This window comes from Lasioglossum baleicum, chromosome 6, assembly GCF_051020765.1.
Source record: "Lasioglossum baleicum chromosome 6, iyLasBale1, whole genome shotgun sequence".
Taxonomy (NCBI): domain Eukaryota; kingdom Metazoa; phylum Arthropoda; class Insecta; order Hymenoptera; family Halictidae; genus Lasioglossum; species Lasioglossum baleicum.
The window spans coordinates 15,794,770-15,822,678 of record NC_134934.1 but is presented as its reverse complement, the minus strand read 5'-3'; the positions used below and the strand labels follow the sequence as shown (position 1 = coordinate 15,822,678).

General features: G+C 35.9%; 2 protein-coding genes and 1 long non-coding RNA gene across 4 annotated transcripts in view; 2 read left to right on the top strand and 1 right to left on the bottom strand.

Annotated features, from left to right (window-relative positions):
• The window catches only part of LOC143209997 (unconventional myosin-Ie), a 37,534-nt gene extending 13,271 nt beyond the window's left edge, over window positions 1-24,263 (bottom strand). The window contains exons 1-10 of one of the 2 annotated variants that reach the window (XM_076426396.1): window positions 23,776-24,263; window positions 13,180-13,305; window positions 12,723-12,812; window positions 12,031-12,125; window positions 11,555-11,732; window positions 11,294-11,456; window positions 11,013-11,120; window positions 10,790-10,918; window positions 9,920-10,116; window positions 9,526-9,693 (exon numbers count right to left, since the gene is read on the bottom strand). In XM_076426396.1, the coding sequence (XP_076282511.1) occupies window positions 9,526-9,693; window positions 9,920-10,116; window positions 10,790-10,918; window positions 11,013-11,120; window positions 11,294-11,456; window positions 11,555-11,732; window positions 12,031-12,125; window positions 12,723-12,812; window positions 13,180-13,305; window positions 23,776-23,784 (1,263 nt within the window). In that variant the 5' untranslated portion in view covers window positions 23,785-24,263. The remainder of the gene's footprint in view (window positions 1-9,525; window positions 9,694-9,919; window positions 10,117-10,789; window positions 10,919-11,012; window positions 11,121-11,293; window positions 11,457-11,554; window positions 11,733-12,030; window positions 12,126-12,722; window positions 12,813-13,179; window positions 13,306-23,775) is intronic. The other variant, XM_076426397.1, reaches the window with a different exon arrangement.
• On the top strand, window positions 81-9,438 carry LOC143210005 (uncharacterized). Its single transcript, XM_076426417.1, has 3 exons — window positions 81-435; window positions 5,659-5,871; window positions 7,188-9,438. Exons 2-3 carry the CDS (start codon window positions 5,660-5,662, stop codon window positions 7,903-7,905), a joined length of 930 nt encoding a protein of 309 aa, XP_076282532.1. The 5' UTR covers window positions 81-435; window position 5,659; the 3' UTR covers window positions 7,906-9,438.
• LOC143210006 (uncharacterized) overlaps window positions 24,027-27,909 on the top strand; it is a 64,486-nt gene continuing 60,603 nt past the window's right edge. Inside the window, exon 1 of the long non-coding RNA XR_013009174.1 lies at window positions 24,027-25,143. This is a non-coding gene — a long non-coding RNA (uncharacterized LOC143210006). The remainder of the gene's footprint in view (window positions 25,144-27,909) is intronic.

Sequence of the window (27,909 nt, the reverse complement as noted above, 5' to 3'; positions counted from 1 at the left end):
GAGAGAGCGAGAACGAGAGAGAGAGAGAGAATCAACGTTTCACTTAACCATTTCATTACCTTCAGTCGAGCCTTAGCCACAGTGCAAACAGAGCCGCCGTATGTGCAAGGTGTACACCGATCCCCGTCCGACCAGTGAACCGGTGAATTTGCGCGCGAAACATGACTGTTGTTGGCTCCTGTCATGGGTGTCAAACGATAGATAGTGCACGATCTAGCGGACGTTGATCGTTATATAAATGGATTTTCTCGGTTCGAGTCGATCCCGATCCCACACGAAAGAAACAACGCCGCTGTTCGAGAAAACTGGGACCGAGTAACGTGAATCTCTCGCATCCGAGACAATCGCAATCGATCGACCGCAGCCTACACCCACGAGATCAATTCACCCGGGAGGATCGTGTTCGCGTTAACCTATTTCGAATTTACGCTTCAGGTAGGATCACTCCGATCGCACTAGATCAAGGATCTTTGCGCTAATTTTCATTCTCCTCCGCGTCGAGTACATGTATTCCGCACACCTTTTAAAAACGAATAAGTTTTTCAAAATTGGACCCCACAGCTTGAGTTTTTTTTTGAGACGTTAGAAGGATTAGTTTACTAGCTAATGTGTAAATGATTTTGTTTTCAAATTGTTATTGGTCGCAGTTGCGAAGAAAACAGTGAAGATGACGATTTTTTAATTTTTTATCTTGTTTGTAGTGAAAATTGAAGATTTCATTGAAATTGGTTTACGCGTAAAGAAGCTATGGGCATTGTAAGATGTATAAATCTTTGAATTTAGGATTTTCACAATTTTTGCTCTTTTGAATCAATTATATTTCGTAACAAATTTGATTTCACCTAAAAAGAAACGCGTAACATTTTCTTTACAGTTACAGCGACTAAAACGTCTTTATCCTCAAAAATGTCGTAGAAGAAAAAAGACAATTTTGTTAGACTTTGTTTAAAATCTTCATCACGAGCGTGACTCGCAAGGAGAGTTAACATTCTTAATTACAATACATTATTATTTAATCTGGTATATTGTGGAACGAGCACACTATAAAACTGTTTCGAACTATAAAAAGTGATGAGGCACGAACGTAAATGTGTCTACAGGAAAACCAACTAGTGTCGGATAGAGAAAACGTAAAATAATGGAAAGTGAGAGTTTACGCTTCAATTATTCCGGAAAATAATTAGTCGACGTGTCGACTCATTAAATTTTCCATTGTTCCATCAACAATGGCCATGACTGTTAATATCGTTAACAGAAAATACTAATGATTCTTTGTAACAATTTTAATATCTACAAGAGATCTCTGATATATAATAATTAGATCGTAAACGTTTCTGGGAACATTTCTTACCGAAGTAAATCACAATGGAATTAAAAAATTGAACGAATTCTGATAACGTTCATGTGTTATTCCTCTTAGGGAACGTCGTTATAGTTTTCCAACTTGAGAAACAATCCCGTTTTGTTTAAATATTGCTTCGCACGTGGCGTGGATATGATTACTAATATAGTTTACATGACCAATTGTGCCGCGGGACATGAGAACACACTGAACGGAAACGGAAGGACACGGACATTAAAAGAAAATAAAGCCATACTTAAATGGCTTCGCATAGCACAATACCGCAGCCGTATTGAATAAAAAGTTCAGCAATATTTACTTGTTCCTGTTTAAAAAGAAACTTCCGATTAGGCTGCGAATGTTTATGTAATTTGCAATTTTTGTAGACGAATTTTAAGAAACTCGAATCAAAAGAAATCTTATCTTCCATAAATGAATTAAAATCGTGCTAAATGTTGTTATATTTTATATCCTAGCGTTTTTTGAAAATTGTCAAGAACCATAAGAATTTACCGTTTAATTTTTATAGTTAATCTGGTTAGTGGAAACTGAGAATTTGTGCAAATGTCCACGAGATCGTTACATTTGTAATTTTATAATAAGTTATTTGCCAACACGATTACAAAAAGGATGTACTCGGGAGGAGAAAATAGTTCTATTTTCAAGGTTCGATGCCATTCGAGTCTTGTAAAAGTTAATTGCAAGTGAAATCAATACAAATGAACTTTCCTTTAAATACTTGCGAGTGCACCTGTTGCAATTAGCTTGTATTGCAAGAAAGCACACGTTGCTCTTCAGATTCTTAAATCGTCAACTTTACAAATTTTAATTTTGAAACACGTTTTAATGAAAAAGCTAGAATACAAAATAGAAAACTATGTCCTCGATGGAACGTTAATTCAATGCTGTCTAATGATAAGCCAGGTAATAGTTTATGGATAATAGATTCAATCGGCTCGAGAATTTTCGCTTGAGAACGAATAAATCGGTATGCCATTTGCGAAAGATGGAAAGAACCGAATAATGAGAACCACGATGTTTTGATTATCGCCTAACCGCAAAGAATACTTCAGTCGAGTTTCCAACTTTCACGGAAATTAAGTGCATTGTCAATTTATGCATTTCTTCGCGGATGAAAAAATTGGATTTACGATTACTAGAAGTATCCCTTCATTTTCGAATAATTTTCATTTATTTCTAAATGTTCAATTTATCCGATTTAACAAATTCTGAACTGGATGCATTGAATTTTAATTGAAATATTCATTGACAAATATATCACATTTTGACAGGCTTTGTCTACAGATACACGTCTAAGGACAAACAAGCTTAAATCATCATAATTGTTCAGCATTCTTTCCTAATAATCGCGTTATTATTTTCCAGGCCTTGAAGTAATCATGCACAGATAATTACGTTTCCAATACAGAAAAGACAATAATCTTTTTCCAACGATGAGTCAATGCTAAAATGCTGTTTCAATGTCAGGATATAATTTTGCCAAATCACTTCTGATTTTACAGCGTTTTGTTCTCCTTGGCTAGTAAAATCAGTATTTATTATTTCTCCGGAATTGTTCCTTGTACTTTTAAATAAGCATTTGATATACATCTTTGTAATGAATAAAATTTTGAATTTCTTACCAATTAGTTTACACTCGATTTGTTTCTTTTTTACAAAAACTTGCTTAAAAATACTTTAGTTGTAAGAGGATGAAATTGATTTCGAAAAAGGTGAATTTGGAGTGCAAACTAATCCCTCCAAGTTCTTAGGAAATTCAAGAATAAATTGGTAATTAAAAGAGATTTAAAGGTGTACGAAGACTGTTTTGTGAGACCGTAAAAACACTTTTTTTTATTGCCATTTTTGCGAAACGGTTCGCGCGGATGAGAATTCGCACAGCGATCCTTGGTCTGGTTATTACCATTGTGTCTGTTACGAAAGGATCCGTTGAAAAGAATTGAAAAGCAAGGCTTCGCTCGGTATCGTATGCGAAACTCGATAGCGGACAAATCCGTGCGTTACAGTCACTAGAAACCAAACCCACTTGACAAACCGACTCCACGTGGACTCTTACGTTCACCGAGTGTAGTCGAGTACGTTCACCAGGGCAACGAATGCACTTGCACTTTTTAAGAGAACCTGTTTCCGTTACAACGCGAACCTACATTGAGTGAACCACACCTACTGGGACTCCAGACCATAGATCTCTTTGGAAAGGAGGACCTTTCCGTTAGTTTTGCGGGGTTGAACGGCGACCCGTAATTACGGAAATTACTCTGAGATATTTTACCGAATAGCCGACTCTTTCTTCTGCGACTGTGCAAACCGAAAAGATTAGTATCTCGAATAGATCAATTTCTCTTGATTCACCATTCAACTTGATTTTATTTATTCGCAGTTCAAAAATTCACGTCACTATTTAGATTGTAACCTCACAGAGTAACTTCAATCTTTAAATGAAACTTTACATATTCCAAATTATATTCCAGATTCAACATTGAACTCGATTTTACTTCTTTGAAGTTCAAATATTTACGTCACAATTTAGATCGTAACTTCAAAGACTAACTTCAATCTTTAAATGAACCTTCACCCATTCCTGATTACCACAAAACGCATAAAATGCGCAGTATCCGTTTTCAAGAGAACTAGAACACAGTAATAGGCAAGCAACTAATTGACTGTTTATATTACTGCCTTTTGTCTTCGTAACTTGCATCTATTTACTCGTAATTGCTTCGACTGCATTGTTACATAGAATGTTAGAAAAAAATTGGTTACAATTATCTATTCGGTTCACATTTGCACAAATTCAATTTACGATCCTACATATTATATGCAGGCACAGATTAAACGATAATTCAAAGAATAATAAGTAGACAGAGCGGACCTTTATGCAAAATAAAAATTTTTTTTCATGAATTGCAACAATCTGGAGTGAAATAGAAATTTGTTTTCTTTCTTAATATGTTTAATTAATCGAAAAGAATATAACAGTATTTTAAAATTCTCTCTTCTAATGTATCTATTTTAATTTACACCTACTCATTTTTGCCATAAATACATTAAATCCGTTGTCCAATAATAAGAGTATGTATTTCCGAAGAGTTGTGTGTCGAACGTAATCGAAAATGAACGGCAGAAATTTCAGAAACAATCTTACAGAAGAATAACCTAGTAAAACCTCGCGAAGCGTTTGCTATTCATCGAATATTATGATCGCAGCTTCGCAATTCAGTCGAGGACTACGTAATCGCGAGCCGATGTTGTAAAAGGAACCTAAAACGACGGCTGATAGTTTCATCGCATTCGTTTGTAATTATAGTTAATTGTTATTAGTCACGTTGCCTCCTCCGATCATAAGAGGTATGCATACTAATTCGCCGTTGCGGCTTATATAAGTGAAACAAGAGAAATTGTATCATTTTGTTCCTTCAGGCTGGTCGTGCGAGCAGGCAAAACTTTCACTGCGTTTATTATAACGCGCTCGTTACATGCTGTTCTATGTGGCTGACCAGGGACGTTGGATTTATCCTGTTTTTACATTGCTCGCTCACTTCCTTTTGTGAAAGGAACACAATATTTCTTTCGAGCCCGTTGTCTACACCTTGCATTTTTGTCGGACCGGGAAAAAATTATTCGTTTCCGCGAAACAGGTCCGGAGATTTCGATTCTCTGCGCCATATTGTCCTCGATGACGAAACTTCACATGCAATTCCGGCACCGGTTTTATAACGAATTCATTAATGACACGCGAATATCCGGCGGACAATAAAATACATTATTTCGGACTCGCGCGATTTTGTCACATTTAAATTCACGTTTCAACAACTTTCACGAACCTCTTTGAAGTTTTCAGTGACTCACTGACTCCCGTTAATATTCGGACGCTCTCAAATAATCGATAACTTTTTTAATATTAGACTTGGTTTGCTACAGGATGTGAAATTAAATTTCTCCAAAAATTGCAACTGTTCGGAATTGTAGAGAAAACACTAAAAGTTGTATTTTACCACTTTTTTATGTAGGCCTATATTGAAAATTTAAAAAGTACGTTTTGTAGTTCTACGAAACTTATAAAAAAAGTTGCGAAATACAGTTTTTAGTATTTTCTCTGCAATTCGGACAGCTTGCAATTTTTATCAAAAATTTGTCTCACGTTGCGTAGCAAACCAATTATTCTAACTTCTCAAAAAAGTTCAAATCGTATTGTCCAATATTAAAAAAGTTACCGTCTTTTTAAGAGTGTCCGAATATTAGTGGGAGTCTTTTTGGTTCAACTTCTTTATTAACGTACTGATATGAACTTCCAGGATGTCAGCAGCCGAAAACTATTACGCAACGATCGTACTGTTTGTACTTACGTATCCGTCATTCTCGGCGATGGTTCTTCCAAGGCCGCCATCTTCACCGAATCATATACCGCTGGACCAAGGATTAAGCGACAGAAAAATCTACGAGGGAAAATCCCTTCAAAGTTATCTACAAAGCTCGAATGTCGAACGACCGAATACTAACGACTACAGGTATTCATTATTGTTCATAATCTCAGTCCATTTATTTCAAAATGTAGTCCTTTCAGTATTCACTATAAAATGAAACTGTTCGTTCGTGTTTCTTGAACATGCATTTTCTCTTTCTCGCTCGATCCCTAAATTTTTCACACTGTAGAACCGATTTTGCGCGGTTTTTAAATTTTTTCTTGTGAGTACATTCATTTTTTAATATTCTACAGGTTTTACACTCGAAATTCACCCGTTTAAAAGTTAAATTCAAATTTTGCAAATGTTTTCCTCGCAGTAATGACACCGTCTGTGTATAATAAATATACTGCGGATCTTTATGCAAAATAAAAATTGTTTGCATTGATTGCAAGACACAAGAGCGAAATAAACATTTCTTTCTTCGTTTAATTATCTAATTAAACTGAAACCAATACGCTGATGTCTTTAAATCTTTTTAATATGTCCACTGCTTTAAATAGTGCTGATCCATTTTTGTCATAAATGCATAAAATCTGCAGTCTAGTAATACATAATTAATTATTAGACTGCGGATCTTTATGCAAAATAAAAATTATCTGCGTTGATTGCAAGAAGTAGAAACCAAATAAAATGTTTTTTCTTCCCTTAATAATTTCAATAGAGGAGAAATCATATATCGACATCTTCAATGTTCAAAACTTTCCTACAATGTTGAATTTCGTCTACTCAATTTTCCTATAAATGCATAAAGATCCGCAGTCTATTAATACATAATTAATTATTAGACTGCGGATCTTTATGCAAAATAAAAATAATCTGCGTCGACTGCAAGAAATAGAAACCAAATGGAATGTTCTTTCTTCCCTTGATAATTTTAATAGAGGAGAAATCATATATCGACATCTTCAATGTTCAAAACTTTCCTACAATGTTGAATTTCGTCTTCTCAATTTTCCTATAAATGAATAAAATCCGCAGTCTAGTAATACATAATTAATTATTAGACTGCGGATCTTTATGCAAAATAAAAATAATCTGTGTTGATTGCAAGAAGTAGAAGCCAAACAAAATGTTCTTTCTTCCCTTAATAATTTTAATAGAGGAGAAATCATATATCGACATCTTCAATGGTCAAAACTTTCCTACAATGTTGAATTTCGTCTTCTCAATTTTCCTATAAATGCATAAAGACCCGCAGTCTATTAATTATAAATATTCCTAATGGGTGAAATTGATTTGCAAAAGGTTCAATTTGATTTCAAAAGGGTGTACTCCACTTGCAAAAGGGTGAATTTGGAGTGCAAACTATACAATGCACAACTTCTTGATCCTATCACCAATAACGACCCTTCTTCCAGTTTCCTCGAGATCGAGCTGCAAAGCAGAGACGACCTGGACCCCTCAAACCTGCAGAACATCGTGCACGCGATGCTGAAGCCGGCCGAGCAGGTGCGCAACGACAGTTACCCTAACCCTGAAGTGATACCTCATTCTATCTTCGGGGTTCGCGACTTCGGCTTGTCGCCTAGTTTTAAACTGAAAATGTTCGACGAAGACAAACACGTTCTAATGGAGCCACCAAAACTTCAGAACTACAACGAGAAGTTGTACTACCTGAAGAACAGTAGGCCGAAGGTGTACGTGAACGTGAGAGGCCACAGTGGTTCGTTCCGAAAGGATCCTACCACGAGAACGACTTCCGGTGACGAATCCATGGAATTTCTGCGAGTGACGCCATACTTGCAGAGACAGATAGTCGATTGGAGACCTCACAACAACAAGAAGAGTCGATCGCCGAAGAAATTCGATCGTAGAATCGTCTTGGATCATGTCAGTCGAAAGAATCTCTCAAGGACTACGGAGAAGAAGAAGCTGAGCAGACTAGCTTCGGTTTATGGGGCTGACGATTCCACCACGGAGAATTCCATGGTGACTTCCAGCGAGTTGCCGAAGCAGATACCTGCACCACCATCGAAGGTACCGAGCAGAAGTCTGATGACCCAGACCACGCCAGTTCAGAGATACGCGTTGAGGAGAACGGACATATTGCCAGGATACAGTTTCCCCGATGCTTGATGCGGAGGATTTTTAAACCACGAGGATACTTCAGGATTAACCTCAGTTCTATGAGGTTCGAAGAGTTAGCAGACACGAGGAATCATCCGACAGGGTTCTATCTGCTGTGAACATCGATGGATTCGATCCTCGAAGTGGAACTTTGCCCCTAAGGTTCACCTCGAGACTGCGTGATCTGTTCGCAGCAAGTTTCCTACCGGGGAGGCTATCGATGAGGTCCAGGGGCCTTTGAAATTTGCACAAGGTCTTCCGTTTGAATTGGACCGTGTAATTATCTCTGTAATTATGTCCGTAGATTGTTCCTTCGAATACAAAACAACTTCAAGAACGTTCAACGAAAAGAATTCTTCAAACAGCAATATATAACGTTGAATGACCTTCGAAGATCGACATATTATAGATCAATGAGTTCGTCCTGAAACGGACTGGTCCCGTTTGAACTAGACAATGTAATTATCTCCATAAATTGTTCCTTCGAATACAAAACAACTTCAAAAACGTTCAACGAAAAGAATTCTTCAAACAGCAATATATAACCTTGAATGACCTTCGAAGATCGACATATTATAGATCAATGAGTTCGTCCTGAAACGGACTGGTCCCCTTTGAACTGGACCATGTAATTATCTCTGTAATTATCTCTATAAATTGTTCCTTCAAGTACAGAACAACTTCAAGAACAGTCAACGAAAAGAATTCTTCAAACAGCAATATATGTATAACCTTGAATGACCTTCGAAGATCAACATATTATAGATCAATGAATTCGTCCTGGAACAGACTACACACATCCATCTGAAAAAATACATAATTTTGTTTAGAAAAGGCTAAGATCACTTTGATATTTCGGAGGCACGTCTATCGAGACCAGATTTGTGATTCTTAGATGTTTCTCCCGAAACGAAGTTTTGGAATATTGTCGTCTGTAACGAGCAGTTGAGGAGACAATGGAGTGGTTCATTTCAAATGAGACACCGTGTACAATATATTATTTCGGGAACAAACCTGACGTACATTGATTGTCATAATAAGTGTCCATTCCACTTATATCAGATCATACTTGTAAACATAGAGGTGGGTGGACTTATTTTGATCGTGGGGATGTTTCAGCTGACTTCTGTGTCGGAAACTATGCCACAGACATTTTATTTTCTTTATTTTTGAGCTGATGTTTTTAGAATTGTAAACGGCACGCACCCCTGCGATGTTAGTTAATTTACACCAAATAAAATTCGATGATGCTCGTAGAACACATTTGTTATTGCAACCTGTATGTATTATAGTCTGTTTTTCAAAAGAAGAAACTTAAATGATAATATACGATCGAAGTCGAGTCTGTTTGTCCACAATTCTGCGATCAGAATTGCCACTTTATAATCGTCGAGATTAAATTGTACGATGATTACAGCGTTCTTAAGATCCGATGGAAATATAATTTAAGATACTAGCGTTTAATTTATAATAAAAAGTACAAACGTTTGAAACGAACAAACACATTTTTACTACTCCAACTTCGATGTAAATTGCAATTGAATAAATGTGAGTCGGTTTCGTAATCTTTATTGGAGACGCAGTTCTCTTTATCGAACCAAAATTGAGAAAATTAGAGGATAGACATACCTGTTCAGCTTTCAAGGTGAGCTCTATAAAAATTTGCTGCAACTTCTCGTTCACGAAATTAATGCAGAATTGCTCGAAGCCATTCTTCTCGAAAATTTCGAAACCATAAATATCCAAAATTCCTATCTCGAAGCCGTCAGAAGTGGTTTCCATGGCTGCGTTAATTTTCTGCAACGAAGTAATACAATAATATAAGCTGTCACACAAGTCCTTTCTAATTGATTTTAATCGAAATGTCAATAATCGATCAACAAGTGCGTAATTTATATTTTAATTGCAAACACTAAACTGTATATTCTTATATTTGTTTTAAATATGTCAACAACCAAATAATTCGCGATTGGCCTGCATAATATATTGTTGAAAGATGAGTATATATATATATAATACTTACTTTAACTAAATAATCGAACAGTTTAGCGTAAATATCTTTTGCCAACGCATCTCGAGTATAAAGAGCTTGTTCCACGTTTAAAGTAACGTCGACACTTTCAGCCTGACCTCCCCATTTCGATTCAAATTGGCGAGATGTCAATTTGTGAGCTAATTGCTGCGTCGAGACCTCGAATAGGAAAGCTGGGAAGTCGAGAACTGAAACATACAATTTTATATTTTGATGTTTAATGTCTCGGATAAAAATGATGCAGTAGGAGAGGATGGCGATTTAATCCGAATTCTAATGAAAATTGAAGGACGTGTAAAAAATAGGTAGCCAGAGATTTAATAAAGAACTTTTTCTTTCTACAGAGAAAGGCTACGGGAGTTACAAAAGAGAATTATGCAACGGCGTGCAAACAGTATGCGTTTCGGCTTGGTCTGTGCAGAACATTTTAGTTTCTAGGAGTCGGCCTTCTTCATAATTGTGGTGGTATCAAGAGGCTCGCTCCCACGGTTTCTCATCGGCTTACTCATGTCCCGAGAGAAGAATGGGAGGACAAGACGATTGAGAAAGAAATAGAACGAACAAAATATACACGCGTGTAAACGACACGATTAGATTGCGGATTTTACACCGTTTCAGCATACACGACGATGCGGGACTCTCCAGATTGAAACCACGGAAGCAAGGATTGGCAAAGTCTTACGTTTCCTGTGCCAAATTATACATCTTTTGTCTCTGGATAATATAAATTGTTTAAAGCATTAATAAAATATTCTTTGCACGGGTATTCTCGAAAAAGGTTTGTTCACTTTTGAAGATAATTAAGAATCAAACCAGAATGTCAGAAGAATGTCCAGAATTCTTATAGGCAACAATATTTACATTGTTTGCTGGCAATCTGTGAATAATTTTCCTTTTCCATGAATTTAATGTTTCCTAGATGAAGTACTCCGGCAACTATTCGGAAGATGTCATTCACTTCTGAATTGCTTATTCCCATCACACTTAATCCTAGAAAGAAAAATTATGTTAAAATACAAATGTTTATTACAAAGATTGAGATCCAGGTTATAGTAATTGGTCTTTGTAATAATTGCAGCAATACCTTTTAACGTTTCCTGAAAATCACGAGCATCAGACACACCCTCAACTCTGTGGTTTCCACCATAGCTGAGGTACTGGTAGTAATCGAGATCAGTCAATCCAAATTCGGCTATAAAACAAAGTAAACGATAAATTGTTAGATTAAATAACGCGAACAAGTAGTTTATGAAAAGAAACTTTGATTGTACAACGAACGAACAGCTCGGAAATGACTTCTCTCAGAAGTCACTTATTTTGCATAAAGATTTGCCGTCTAATAAAATTACCGTAATTGATATTTACATTTCATTTGTTGGTCCGCGCCTGTGACCAATTGATAGAACACATGAAAGTTTCTCTCGTCATGATTATGGCAAACGACTCTTGACTTTTCCAAAAGGAAATTCGAAATTTTTCCTCCGCTTGGCTGACCGCCTCGGCCAAACTGCATTTGCACGTACTTGCCCTAAAAGAAAGAAACGTGTTTCAGATAGTTTTATTATTTCCTTAATTACGTAAATATATATGGACGTCGACTTTCCACTAGTTTAAAATACAACTTACGAATCTGCTACTGTTATTGTTTCGCACTGTCTTCGCATTTCCAAACGCTTCTAACAGCGGATTAGATTCCAAAATTACGTCTTTCACTTTTTGAACTCGCTCACCACCACCGCTGACCCTCGCAATGTAGGACATTATATATTTGGCAGTCACGGTTTTACCAGCACCGGATTCTCCACTGCGAACAACATATATTTATTCAAATAAATATTTTTTAATTTATCCTACGTGTAATTTAAAATAGTACAAATATTAGTAAGGAAGATGAATTTCCATTTCACTCCAGATTGTTGCAATTCAGTTAGAAAATTTTTATTTTGCATAAAGATTCGCTGTCTACTGATAATTTAATGTACACTAACACTGATAAATACAACATGTTTTTATTTTTCGTACACGTTGTAAATCGTATTGAAGAGCGCGTGCTAATACGCGGGAGTAAGATACAGAGATAACAAGAATAATAAATGTAATACCTGATGATAACACACTGGCTTTCGTTGTCAATTAACATGTTCCTATACATCTCGTCAGCCAATCCGTATACATGAGGAGGATTTTCATACGGTGCCTAAGATAAAAATATAATAAAAATATATTAGAAACGGAATATGAATAGCTAGAGCAGGCCTGGCCAACACGCGGCCCGCAACGTTAAATTGTGCGACCCGCCGGGCGATTTGATATTTCTATTGAAACTTTTGTTTCTCGTGGTATGTATACAAAAATATTAAGTAAATGAAAATTTGCATGTGTCATTGTTATAATGCGACGTATACCAATAAAGTTTTATTCATTTTGTATTTGTATCACATTTTTTGTATCACGTTACGCGTCATCAAAGTGGCCCGTGAAACCATTTGGGTTGGCCAAGCCTGAGCTAGAGTCATACGAATTTGCAACTACGGTAGACTCCCCCGTATACCGCGATCACAAAATTGTTTAAAAGTACTGTATACATGCAATGTATATTTACTGTAAATTTACTGTATTAATTGTGTACGTAATTAATTTGTATACGTCGCATCAAAAACACATAAATATGGAGTCTTTCTAAACAGTTTTTTGTTTTAAATATCTTTCTTCTATCGATCGTATTTGCTGATAATAAATTTTTAAATGTTTTCGGCGCAACGGTTCGATCGTTTTTTGTTTTGTTTGAACTTACCGCGCCTTGGTAAATTTCTATCTCCCTCTCTCCAAAATAAGGCATCTGCTTGAAAGGATTAATTGACACTAATACGGGACCGATACATGTCTGTTGCTCATTAAGAAAATTAACTTTGCACATTCATAATTTCTACATATTTTATTGCAGAACATTAACTCGCATTACACTTCAACTGCTAATGTTAAATGCAGTTTTAACGTACATTAATAAAAGAATAAGTTTCTCTGCGCCTAATCGATGCCATCTAATGTCGCGATGTCTTACGAATGTTCGAGGGTCGGCGGGAAGAAACCCTTTAAGGTAACGAATTCAGATCAGTGGTCGTGAAATTGAAGATAGACTCGGTGATTTTTGCAAACATTTGAAATGTAAATGGAAAAGTACTTTGGTACTATGTATTTCGAGGGATTCCTATATTTTTGAGATCAAGGTCGCATTCGTTTGAAAAGGATACGAATATGTAGTCGTCCATGTATCTCTTCCGAAGGTTGTCGATTATGGCTTCCTCCGATATTTTCGGAAGTAGAACCATGTCGTCCACGCCGGAAACTTTGACATTTTGACTCTGCCAATGGTACACCTGAAACAAAAATGATCATCAGATTAGTATCATCACCGAGTAATCAGTATTTTTAACATCAATATAAGGATCATGTGTCTTAACAGACATTTTAAGGGTGAAAATTCAGGCAGAAAATTTTTATTTTGCATCAAGATACGCTGTCTAATTATTACCATTAAAAAATTACCATTTTATTTAAAAATTGAAAATTAGATAAAGATGAGAACTCTTGTAATATCGATGGAATCAAAAGGATTGCAATTTTTGAGATTGGAATATTCTCAATATTCTTAAAACAGAATACTACCTTTCCAAAAATCACTGCATCAATTGAAATATCAAGTTGTTAAAGTCGTACGCATATTTTCAAATAAATAGTATTTTATTACCACGCTTATATTAACTCGCCGTGTTGTTGTCGTATGCGTCAAATATTGTAATGGAATTTTAAACCCCTTCCCATAGTCCAATCTTGCTGAAATTTTGTATACACACTTGCTTCCGATGACAATATAAGTAGAAAATAAAATATTAGGTTGGGGAAAAAGAAATCCATCATTTCTCCGCTTGAGATAACGTAAAAATAATGGATTTCTTTTTCCCCAATCTAATATATAAAAAAAGACTTGTTAAAAACCACGCTTATATTAAAATGCACTAAAAAGGAGAAAATGATAATTTTCCTGGTTCTCCATAAAATACCGAATCCAGTGAAATGATTAATAATATTTTTCCCCAAAACTTTAAGCAATTAGTTCAAAGTTTCTTTTGTTATAAAATTAGTGTCGGAATAGATAAAATATAAATTTAAATAAAATCATGACATTACTGACTATAAAAATAATCTTCGTGGGCGCTCCACGCTTTTATTATTATAGTCGCTAATGTCATGATTTTATTTCAATTTGTATTAAATTTTTCTATCTATTCCGACACTAATTGTATAACAAGAAATTTTGAACTAATTGAAAAACATTATTTTCTCCTTTTTAGTGCATTTTAATATAAGCATGGTTTTTATCAAGTTTATTTTATTTATTTTATTACCCAGAACTCTCTGGTTCGCGAGGATTCGAAGACGTTCCAGCAAAATTTCGCGGGCGCGGAGTGAAAGTAAGAAGAAAAAGGAATGAGTGAATTACGATTCCATAACGGGTGTTATACTTGGTTCTTGTCGAGAAACCTCGGGAGAAAATTGTTCCTGAGCCGTGTCAGTGTTCGTGCGTTCTTTGAGACCGAATTTGCATCGAGCCGCCTCCGCGTCGCGCCGCGCCGCGCCGTTGCGTTGCTGCCTTGAGCTCAATAAACCGAACTGGAAGGAAGGTGCCTTGAGAGAAATGATTGCCGCTATTGACCATGATGCATTACACGTATGTACATCCTGCGTTATGATTGCCCCGAAGCTTTTTAGCCGTTGTCGTTAAGAATTCCGACGACGAAGTCACGACGTGGGCGTAGATCCATTTACATCATCCTATTAAAGACTATAATCATTGTTAAGCAGCGAACTTGGCTCGTCTGCACGATAGTTAATATCAGGATTGTAGGAAACGGTACTCGAACCGCTTGTCGACAGGAACATTATATCGTGACTAACACCTGTGTGTACATAATGAGAATGTACATATACGGTGTACGGTGCGTTTTTTGCCATGATCTCCGCGTAAACGATAAGAGCAGTTGATCGCGATATTCGTTTAAGTTCGATAAATAATTTGTGTCGCTATGTTTTTATAGGTGCACATATTTAAATCTAAATTCAAATTCAACTTTTCCGGAATTCATATCCTTTCCCTTGAAATATCTCAAACCAAGAAATACACTCCTCAAAAGAATTAAAGGATCACTTTTGCGAACCCGAAAAATTGGAAATCAAGAAATCGATTTCTTGCAAAATCCTGAGGTCGTAGACAAGTTTTGAGACCAGATTTGAAATCAGCGTGAAAAAATCTACGGGAAATGATATATAGCATGTTAAAAAGAAATTTTTCCGCGTGTGGTACTGGAGAAACCACATTTTCTTGAAATTCTACATGTTTAACGAATTTTCTCAACGTTAAAAAACGTTCGTACCATAATCTCCCTACTTTTCCCATATTCTGCAAAGTTTCAGCATTAATTTTAAAAAATTTCATCGCTCTACCTCATTTCTATCGAAAATTCTTTGATTTTGAATGGAGTTTGGTCCAAATTTGATGTCAGGCAGCCGCTGTACGTGGCGCGCTAATTTCTGCGAAGCACCAACTTCAAACACAGCTGCCATAGCTAAAAAAATTGTCGCAGCGAGTTCATGGGGTACTCAATCAAATCGGCAGAATCTCTGCTTCAATCTGACGTTGGGATCATGGTATTGCGATCATTCCTCGCCGAGATATAGCGAGTTAAAGGAAAAATGGAAATTGTGCATTTTTTGGGCATATTTTCAGAAACACCTGGTATATCGAAATGTTAATGAAATTGAAAAAACAAAAAGAATGCCTGGAAGAGAAAGAAACGCTCTTTCTATTGCTTTCTTGCACAAGATTCTACGATAATTTTCTCGCTTTCTAGAGCCAGATAAAGTTAAAAAGCCAACATTTATTTCAATGTTGAATAACTCGAATATAAAAATCGCACAATAATCAACAACCACACACTTTACACAGGAAAGATAGTCCTTCCAAATGATATTAACGCGATTTATCAAAAAAATTTGTTGCTCCCCGTGTGATGTTCCAAAGTTGCACAAAATCTTTGTTAACCGTCAATGTTGTCTTCATCTCGCTATAACTTTGTAAAAAGCCAACATAGCAACCATTTGAACCAGAGGATCTGAAACTAAAGGTTTCAGGCTTTCAAACCATTGTTTAATGATATCGATACGGCAATTTTTGACGGAGTTATCACGTAAAGTGGGACCAATTTTTCGGGTTCGCACAAGTGATCCCTTAATTCTTTTGAGGAGTGTATTTATATCAATTAGACCACGTTTATAATTATGGGCACATTTAATAAGCTAATTGAGCTGTCGCACAATCTCCAAGTAACGCCGCATCCTAAATGTCTCCTATTGTCAATAAGCAAATCGTGCCACGTTCCTCGTTTATCGTTGCGACTGTCAGTGATTGTCATATACATATAGACAGTCCTGCCAGATCTTTATCGGCCGACTGACTAAATGTTACCAGTCTTATTGCCGTGACATTCAATGTCACCGCGTTTGTCATCGTTGGTAGCAGAGAGAATCGCAGTGTCACAACATTCCGATCTACGATGCGTCGACAGTGTCACAACACCAACGCCGATTTGACTTTTACCGAAGTCAATATCGGAAACCACAGTTTGTGGTTCGACCACAACAATCAGTCGACATGTCCGAACGACAATCTGATACCGTTTCGAAAGTTTTATGTAACTTCTATTATACATATTGCGTAAGTTTTGTCGTTCGACAAGAGTGTAATCGCATTTCGTCGGAGAACTATTTAGATATTTATTGTCAGCGATCTTTTGGACAGAGGGATTTTTAAACAAATTCATATTTTTGTAGTGAGCTGGGAGTCGCATTATACTCTGTATTTGAGGGCAACACACTTCTTCTACGGTCAATAGTCCGCAACGTATCGAATGGGGAATGCATTGCAGATCTGCGACACAGAAATCATAATTGGATTTATGTGACTTTTTGTGCTTCATTGCTATCTGCACTAGATAAAGAGTTGACATTACATTGCAATTATGGCATTTGAAGCACCGAAAGTTTAGTATTTCAATGTAAATATACAGGTTCAACAAATCACAATTTCAACCTTTTACAAATAAAGCACTTTTACGTAAGTTTTTGTAAAAAAAATCAAATCTAATGTAAATTAATCGTTAAGAAATTCAAAATTTTATTTATTGCGAAGATGCACATCAAATACTTATCTAAAAGTAATTACAAATTCGTTAACTTTGTAATGTATGAAAACTGTGTGCAGATATGTACCTACATATGTATATTCATTGTAGTCATTTTCTGATTAATCATATACATATCCGCAGTCCAATCATCAGGAAACAAAAATTTGATAACTTCATCCGGATTATGACTGAGCACGTTCATAAGAAACGAATTAATTGAATAACACGTATAATACCCATGGTAGAACATCAACCAACAATTTATTGAAGCAATTAATTAATTGTAATTGTTCTGAGACTCCTCCGTGTAATCTGGATCTAAACGATTCGCAGTGTTAATTCCGCACATGTAATGCGCTCTATCGTGCGTTCTCTGCATAATTGCAATTACAAGCGGACTTCCTATGATCACTTGCGGACTATTAAACGCGAATTTAAATACGCTAATTGTATAAGTTCGAATTAATTTGACCAGTGACCTGGTTATTTTGATCGTGTTAATATTAGTTTCGAATACGTTAAGTGTTTCTGTACATGCTCTAATTGCAATTCTCATTAAGGCAAAACATAGTCGATAGAGTGTTAATAAGATAGGTTTACGAGTGAATCAACTACCTTGACCACGTATAATATAGCGAGAATCATTTACATGTAGTTATAGCCTATCTGTTACTGATTATTCGATAGCAGCGTTAATGTTTATCATAAACGTTGACCATATGTATTGCATACTACACTTTGTGAACTGATAGACAAGACAATATCGCCGATGGATGACAGGCTATACATACTTTACACTGTGTTATCGTCCGTCTGTTTCAAAGTAGAAACGGCCAATGGTAGATAGACGCATTAAACGCGTAGCTCACAAAATTCGATCGGTTTTCAATTGAGAAATTTTCCAAAATTATGCTCTACACGCAAAAATTTCTCATTCTCAAAAGGAATCTCATTTTTTCGCATGCTTAGCTAATTACCGACCGGTGATCTAATAGTTTCATTTCAGATTGCAATGTAAAAGAAAATTTCTATGCTTTCTTTTGGTACAGCACAAGTATTGAAAATCCTATGAATATATAGGCTTTCGGTAGGTAAAGTGTTAAGAAATGCTTTGCAGTTCGAAGCATTTCATTTTTAACCCTTTGCACTCGGTTGTCCTCTCTAAGGCACCACTAAAAATTGCTGTACCATTATTCAAAATATTGTTTACATTATTAAATATATCGGTACTTAATCAATTACTAAACAGTTAGGTATTGTATGAGGTATTATACTAATTTCATATGCATAAAATTTAAAAAATTATAGGCAATGGAAATATTCTATATCGGAAGAAATATTTAATTTTCCAGTTAAAATAGCTCCGAGTGGAAAGGGTTAATCTGGCAGAAAAATCGTGATGTTATAATTTTAAAGAGAAGCTGAGAAGGTTTATTTTAAAAATGAGGGATAGCTGAAAAAAAAATCTTATTTTCAGATCAAATGACCACGATGAAAAAATAGGGGGTTTCAATTTATTTTCACTGTACTCAGTTTTGATATTATTAGGTCAATCGGAAAGTTCCGTCCGTTTAGCGTCGAGTAGCTGTAGCTCGAACTGTCGTTAACTATAACGTCTAAAGTAATGTTAACTTTTTAGTTTGGACGTTTGGACATCTTTCAATAAAATTCAATACATAACAATACACGCTTGCATCAATAACATCGTTTTTTTCTACATTGAAAATGTCGGAATTTGAGCCGAATAAGCGTCATTTGCGCGAAGTGTTAATCTTCTGCTTCAATTGGAAGAAAACTGCAACTGAAGCTCATCGAATGATTGTAGCCGTTTATGGCGATAATGCTGTTTCCGATAAAACATGTAGAGAATGGTTTCGACGCTTTAAAAATGGTGATTTTACTGTGGAAGACAAAGAGCGTTCTGGACAGCCACGAGTATTCGAAGACGAAGAATTGCAGGCATTGGTGGATGAAGATCCATGTCAAACGCAAAAACAAATTGCAGAAGCGTTAAATCGATCGTTTAAAAACCTTGGGGAAGGTCTACGAGGAAGGAAAGTGGGTTCCATATAAACTCAAGCCAAGAAACATTGAAAAGCGAAAAACCATCTGCGAAATTCTGCTTGTGAAACGTCACAAAAGTTGTCAAAGAGACGTTAGAAGCACTTCGCTGGGAAGTGCTACCCCATGCGGCTTATTAGCCAGACTGTGCCCCTTCTGACTATCACTTGTTTTGGTCGATGGCACACGCACTTGCTGAGGAACGATTTAATTCTTACGATGATGTCGAACAATGGATCTCTGACTGGATAACCTCCAAAGATGACTCATTCTTTCACCGCGGAATTCGCTTGCTGCCCGAAAGATGGGGAGAAGTCATCGCTAACGATGGACAATATTTTGATTAATGTACTTTTTCATTTTGTTTCTTAAATAAAGCACTACTTTTTGTAAAAAAACTGACGGAACTTTCCGATTGACCTAATAATAAAATAACATCTTTAAAAGGTACTCAATGACATGATTTTAGATGCCAGACAATTTTTTAAGAGAAATATATTATAAGTAGGAAAGATTTTTTATTGAAATCGTGCGTCGCGGATTTTCATAATTTCCACAACTGTTACGCCGCAGCGCATTGGGAAAGAATCATTAAATAACAAGATTGGCTCCACTTTCCGATCATTTCGTGCAACACCGCGTTCAAACTGTCTATTACACGTTCCTTTGTTTCTCCACGAACGGGAAGTGATTCATTTTTCCTCGGTTCAATGACAAGACAAAATAAAGACGTTTATTACCGTTTCAACACAATTGCTTCTGTGAATTTCACTTTGCTACAATAGTGACAATGGTTAGAGTAGGTCGACTATCATAATCTGCATGTTGAACGTCGGTTACAGTGACGGTAACAGAAGGTATGTACAATAAAACTGTGTGCGTGTGCCACTGACCTTTGCTTATTTATTACCGATTAAAAATTCCTCCAATATAAACCTCTGGAAAAATAGCACTCTTTAATGTATCTGGGAAGTACAATTAGTTTACTACAGGATGTGAAAAGAAATTTTTTCAAAAATTGCAATTGGTCGGAATTGTAGAGAAAATACTAAAAGTATGTTGAAAATTTTAAAAACACGTTTTGTAGATCTGTGTTAATTGCGCGGGGAAAACGACAGACATTGAAAGATGTAGGAATCCTTAGATTTATTGCAGTTGGAGGCCGAAACTCGTGAAAACCAGCAATTTTTACCATCTTTAAACGATTTTGATGAAATTTTCAGAATATGTTTAATTGATACAGATCTACGAAACGTGTTTTCTAATTCATATAAGCCCACGTAAAAAGTTGCAAAATCCAAATCGAAAAATCCTCTTTTAGATCGCCACAATAGAAAATCTTGATTCGTATCGATAGTAAAACATAAAGAACGTTGAACGTGAACGCGCACGCAATGCAATTAGTCATCAAATACAGTGATGACTCGATCGTGTTCAATGTGTTTACAGAGCATGCAAACTAATGAGAGACAAGAGGAAGCTGATCTTTGTGGAAGTTGATTTACAGTTTGTTTCGGTTCGGATCGATTAGAATTAGAATAATCGCCGTCGTAGAAATATCCAGTTTCCTTGAACATGCGAGAAAGTGATCTTATGGAAATTGTAGAGATTCAACTTCGGATACATAATCACAGCTCGCGGATGACTAATCTACTTAGTCAACAGAAGGCGCTCCTAAGTCGCTTTATGAATCAGATTTCATTTAGAATCGATGCGTTTCGAAAAATACGAGAGGAAACGTGTCAACGAGTGTTCGCTGCACTTTCACCAAAGAATGCAATTTCTTTGGAATCCTGTTCAAAATCAAACATGACGAATGAGAAACGATACCATATTTTTAGTATCAACATTTTTGCCGAGCTCCATCAGGTATAAATATACGCGGCAGGATTTTCCAACGAAATTGCGTCAGCGAATTCTTTCGACAGAAGCTAAAAGGAAAATATTATGTAAATACTAGAGGTCAGTGTTAAATAAATAATTATTTAAATAAAAATTTAAATAATTAGTTATTTGTTATTTGGATATTCAAATAAAACGCAAAAATAATCATTTATTATTTCAGCAAGTCTAAATGAATTTATTTAAAATAATAAAGTTAATTGTTATTTACAAATACAATTTGCAATTATTATTTGTATTAACCGGCGGTATACCTGAAAAGGTTAGACACAAAACGCGCACGTGTTCATTGTGTACATATATACATACAAAGTACAAGAAACAACAGAAGACCAAAAACTATTTATTTGAAAAATAACTTTTATTTAAATAAAAAGTTTAGTTATCATTTGCAATTCAAATCACACGTTTATTTATTATTCAAAATAAAATTTTCCCAACACTGTTAGAGGTGTGCGAGAATATGCGGGAATTCCCAGATTTTTTCGGGATTCCCGGGGGTGTTCGGATTTCCCGTGAATTTTTTCGGGATTTCTGATACTGTACTGTACGGAATACGTCCCGTACTCCCGTCCCCCGTCCCTGTCTCGCACACCACTAGTAAATACATTGTAAATGCGAAATCGCATCGCATGATCGATTGTTTCGCGAGTCGAAGATAGTACTTTTCATAAAATGTTTAATTATAGCTTCAACTTGTATTTATTTATACTGTTCTTTAATTCATTCGCAGAATTATTACAATACTAAAACGAGATATGTACAAACAATAGAATATTTTTTCTTATACTATGATAGAAAAAATAGTAAAAAGGCACTGTACTCTTTTGAAACTTGTATGTATTTCTTTTTATTCGAAGGTCGCTCAACTATCTCCTCATTATCATATTCTGCAAGATAAAGATTCTAGCAATACATACATAACGTTCACAGCATACGAGCTGTTTATCATTATAAAAATGAGTCTTATTGGATGCTTCGACTTTCTAAGAGAAAACTAAATTAATCGATGAAATCAACAAAGAAAGTCACTTTCTACTTTTTTGTAAAATACTCGATCGATTATCAATTCCGTTGCATTTATTAATTAACGCACTACTGACCGGGGTATTGCCAGACTGTTGCCTAATTAACGAAACAAGTATTAGTTGTCGTTACACTCGTGTAGTATTATAGTACAATTCGATAGGAAACTATTTCTGTTCGAAGTGCTGAAATGTTCTTTATCAATTTCCGATACTACGCGCCACACTAGATGTTATCATCGTAAGATTATCATACATGATAAGTTTGTTAAGTAAATATCTACGTATGAAATTGTATTTCATCGTCGTTTAAGGTCTGGGAAGTAACAATGCGAGTCAGATTAAAACGCGATATTTATTCGAACACTCTGTGTGTATGTGTGTGAATTTGTTTTATAAATCATTTAGTATGAACGCAATTAAATCACGTGAGCCATTCTTATTCAGTATCTGTTTATAACTAGATTGGGGGGGGGGATGTTCATTCAAAATCAAAATTCTTCCTCTAACAATGTTAATGAATCGAGAAAAATACATCAACATTCTTAAATTCTGTCAAACTTTCTATTTAATTTTACCAAGAAATTTGCTACCTTCCCCCACCCCCCTGACAGAGCAAACTCCTTCCTTAATTTCTTGCAGTTCTTGTAATTTCATACAACGTCGCCAAGCATGTTATGTATTTTTATTTTTAAATTCGTTGACATTCTTATTTATTTGCTTTTATTGTTATAACTTGTACCTTATAGCCCCCCCCCCGATGAGTCTCATGTTTCTCTCCCTCGCATTTATACGACACCGTTCACGTGTGTCTAAAATAATTAGTTTTAAACATTCTTAATGGGTGAAATTGCATAAGATTAAATTCGACTTGCAAAAGGATGAATTTCTAATGCAAAACCTATATAAAATCTGCCTATACACACCTAGATCGTGTATGTTCATGCAAAATCGAAATGTTCTGCATTAACCCTTTGCACTCTGAATTATTTTGGAATTTTGTTGCCAACAACTCCCTACTATTCGAAGTGTTTCATTTCAAATTGGCTTCAAAGAACAGTTCCTTAACTGCAACTTACTTCACACACAATTTTGTTTACTAATTGAATTAAATGTATATCTCTCAAACTTTGTTGTAATTTATATTTGTGGAACTTAAAAATAAGAAATTAAATAAATAAAGGAAGAACCGAATACGTAAAAAAAACTCGTTTCATTTACATTTTTCTTTCTCGGATGTCGAGTCACACTCGACAAACGAGTGGAAAGGGTTAACGGATAGAAATCCCGAACTAAACAGAAATGTCTCTGTTCAATAAGAAAACAGTACATCTTTAAACGTCTTGTGGAGTGGGCTACGATTGTTTATAATTTGTATTGTATTATATAAAGTATCATGACGTATTGAAACGTCTGTAGAGAACTGTAAAATAATCTCTTCCTTGAGATTCAAATTGCATTAATAAAAACGTGGTAAAAAGAAAAGAAAAGACGTTCATGGACGTAAATTCGTCCAATCTTCGTACAGTCCGAAAACCTCGCCCACGGACTATGTAAGTATCAGCAGTAACGGATAAAAGTGCTTAGTCTACCAACAACCAATCAGATGTTTACATACACTTACCATGTCGACGTTTCCGATCCGGCGAGTCGTCAGCAGCGTCGAGGGCTATTTATCCGAAAAACGTAGGGTCACAAGAACAATTGACTCGCAAAATAGGAGTCGTTGACACTTTGTTGACGTTCCGCGTGTGGTCACGGGAATCGTGGCACACGTAGCACGGTAAACAATCACAGAGCAGCACTTCGTTGAACATTTGACGTTCGTGGAACGAAAGGAAAGAGACGCGAACCAAACCGTGCTCGCCGTGCTGCGGCTCGACGTGTACTGATCGATGAGTCAGTGCGCCGCGCCGGTCACAGACACTGTCGTCATGTCGCGGAACGTCATTCTGAAAACCGTACTTCTACCTTCGTAATTACTTAAGAATCTCGCTCACGTATATACGCGACGTAAAGCAAGTACGCACTCGTGTTATACCTCGTTTGCTCAACGAGAATATATAGTACTTATGTGTTGTATACACACTTTTTTTTGCACGTCCTTCGCGTCGCAAGCGATATCCGACGCTCCGTCATTCTCTCACCGATATGCAAACATAGATTAGCGGGAAAGTCGGTTGCCGATTTGAACACCCGATAAGCCCTTCCTTATCGGTTACCGGTACACTGGGCGGTGTTTCGTGCGCGGGAAAAAATCGATTTGCTATTGGCTGAAAATGGGTTTAACTCTTTCTGATCTAGTGACTTTCTGATCTAGATGAGATCTAGTAACAGTTAAACAGTTACGTAGAAAATGTAGTGCGAGTAACTGGAGGTTAAAAATGAGCAAAATTAATTTAAAAATGAGGTTAAAATTGTATGTACAGGATGTATAAGGAGTAATGGTCATCCGCAATCACTGGACACGGACACTACATGTATACACAACACACTTCCGATATCATGACAGCAAGCGGGAAGAGGTTACTTCGACCTCGATCAAAATATAAATAGTTCTGTGGTTGTCACCTGTAAAGGACGTTACGGCAAGCAAAAAACGCATGCGAATCGGTTCCGAACCGGCCAATTATATTATTTTACAACCACCGCGCTTCAACAACTATACCCCGACAGATGGACAACACATGCGACGGGCCCATCTAAAAGGGATTTCTGTGACAGTTTCCCCACTTTTCAACCTGAAGTTCTTCCGACGCAGCCCCGTCCAATTAACAAACGCAACATTTCCCCGCCTAAATCCACCTGAAAAACCGAGGTGACAACCGCAGTACTATTTTGACCGTGTGGTCGGAGTAATTTTTTCCCGTTCGCTGTCACGATTTCGGAAAGTGTGTTGTGCAGTGTCCAGTGATTGTGTAAATAGAAGTGTGGTGTTTTGTGCTTCATCGTTAATAACACGTATTCGCGCAAATGGCAGAAATTTGTAAGTACCTATACTTGACATTAGTATTTTATAGCCCAGGATTAATATTCTTATGTATAGTGAAACGAATTAATATTCGGGCCCTCTAAAAAAGACGATAACTTTTTAAATATTGTACTATACGATTTGAACCTTTTTGGGAAGCTAGAGCAATTAGCTTACTATAGAATGTGAAAAGAAATTTTCCAGAAAATGCAATTATTCGGAGTTGTACAAAAAATACTGAAAGTTGTATTTTATAACTATTTTATGCGGGCCTATATTGAAAAATCAAAAAATACGTTTTGTAGATCTGTGTCAATTATATGCACTGTGGAAGTTTTATCGAAATCGGTTGATGCGGGAAAAATGACAGGCATTGAATGATGTGAGAATCCCTATCAGATTTATTTGCAGTTAGAAGACCGACAATCGTGGAAATCTGCAATTTTTATCATCTTTAAACGTTTGTAGCTCATCGACCGATTTTGACGAAATTTTAAGAATATGTTTAATTGACACAGATCTACAAAACGTATTTTTAAAATGCAACTTTTAGTATTTTTTCTACAATTCCGATCTATTGCAATTTTTGAAAAAATTTCTTTTCGCATTCTGTAGTAAACTAATTGCTCTAGATTCCAAAAAAAGTTCAAATCGTATAGTACAATATTAAAAAAGTTATCGTCTTTTTTAGAGCGTCCGCATATTATTTCTGGTCACTGTATGTTGTCAAGGTGGTAATTTGAAACAACTTTATTCCTCTTTTATAATGATACACAATCATATTCTATGATTAAAAATAATTGTGCACTTGTAAGAGCAAACTCCATGGAAATGAATTTAGAGAAGAATCTTTGTAACAGGATGTAATTGCGAAAAGGCCGTTAATCTGTGTTGAAAAATTGTTTAACGGAGTGTACTAGACACTAGGAGACCACCACGAAACAGAGCATCACATCGTTCACCAACGCACTAGATTTGCGAGATAATTTATTTGGAAAAAGATTGTACGTAATTGTCGGATAAAAAATAGTACATTTACTTTACGAGCTTTCGTTTTTCACTACAAATGTCGAGTTTTCTGTTCTTTTCTATTTATCTGTGTTAAACTAAGCTGCTTCATTTTTTTCTTTGCATCCTTTTTAAAAAAAAACAAGAAAATATTAAAAATAAAATAACAATTACAATTTCTTGTTAATCGTACTTTTGACATACACTCAATAATATCTTACTTTGTACTTTACTTTTGAGTGAACCTCTTTATTATCTGTTTGCAATTACGACTCCTAGCAAATAGACCATTCCGAAGTGATAACTGCGAACACAATCTAGTTAAACACAAAGACTCAACGTCAAAAGGAAGTTACCGTTTGTTAAGAATTCATTTAACGCTAAACCTACCGAGCACTAAAAGAAATTAAAATGTTCTAGCTTATAATAATAACAAAGCTCTATTTATTTCGATTGTGTACAATTTTTATACGAATATGTTTGTCCAAATAACTTTGTAATTTCAGTAATTGTAAAATGAAAATAAAAACCGATCATCTGACCGGCAGTGGTAGGTTTGGTGTTAAACCAAGTCCTTATTTACTATACAAGAAGATTGTTGGATCGTGATGTTATGTAAAAATATGTGGGAGACAATTAGAGCAGCGGCGCGAAAGAGACAGAAAGACCAGACAAAGGAGTTTGAACCAGTCGATACATAAAAGGCACACAACGGTGGCCAGTGTCATTGTTCCTAATTGCAGCTGCGCCGATAACAGGTAGCACTTTCGTGTGCCGTTGCTCTCTCGGTACAACGGTATATACATTCTAAAAATAATTTTCAGTTATATAGCACCGGTAACACCTGTTACGCCTATAATCGTACACGTCGCAATATATCGGTATGATCCAACGCGAGTTTGGTCAAGGACAAATTCTTCTAATGTTGTATTTACTGTTTTCAATTGCACCAAAGTATTCATTGTTCTCATAAATTCATAACGTCTCTGTACAACGGTACATTATAAAAATACTGTTCAGTTATATAGCACCGGTAACACCTGTTACGCCTATAATCGTACACGTCGCAATATATCGGTATGATCCAACGTGAGTCTGGTCAAGGACAAATTCTTCTTACACTCAGTAAAATAAGTCTCCGTACACCCTTTAAAATAGCATAACTTTTTTATAATTGTACCAAACTGTCTGATTATTTGTAAGTTTTACGTATACGATCTGATTAATATTATTTGTAAGGTTTACCAGATGATGTGCAAAAAAGATTTTCCAAAAATTACAATTGATTCGGTTACATGCAAAAGTAATAAAAGCATTTTTTTAAACTTTTTAATTTGGGTCCCCAATGTCCCCAATGAAAATTTCATCGAAATCGGTTGACGCAGGAAAAAACGGCACGCATCGAAAGATGTACGATTCTGTGGATTTTAAGCAGAACCGATCAAAAGTCGTGTAAAACTACGATTTTCACAATTTTTAACCGTTTGTAGCTCGTGTGTACATATGTCAATTGATTTCGATGAAAGTTTCAGCAAGTGTGTAACTACTATAGATCTACAAAACATATATTTTAAATTTTTATTAAGGGCCCAAATAAAAAAGTTTTAAGAAGTGCTTTTTTTATTTTTGCGTGCAACCTTGTAAATTGTAATTTTTAGAAAATATTTTTTTGCACATCATTCAGTAAACCAATGCTTCTAATTGCTTACAAAACATCAGTTCACACATTTGGTATAATTATAAAAAAGTTTTTGGAGGGTGTACGGAGACTTA

What these genes read in the sequence shown, in the direction of transcription:
- LOC143210005 (XM_076426417.1), top strand. Translation starts at nt 5,660, where the DNA reads ATGTCAGCAGCCGAAAACTATTACGCAACGATCGTACTGTTTGTACTT. An exon ending in CCGAATACTAACGACTACAG is followed by an intron (nt 5,872 to 7,187) that starts GTATTCATTATT and finishes CCCTTCTTCCAG; the next exon opens with TTTCCTCGAGATCGAGCTGC.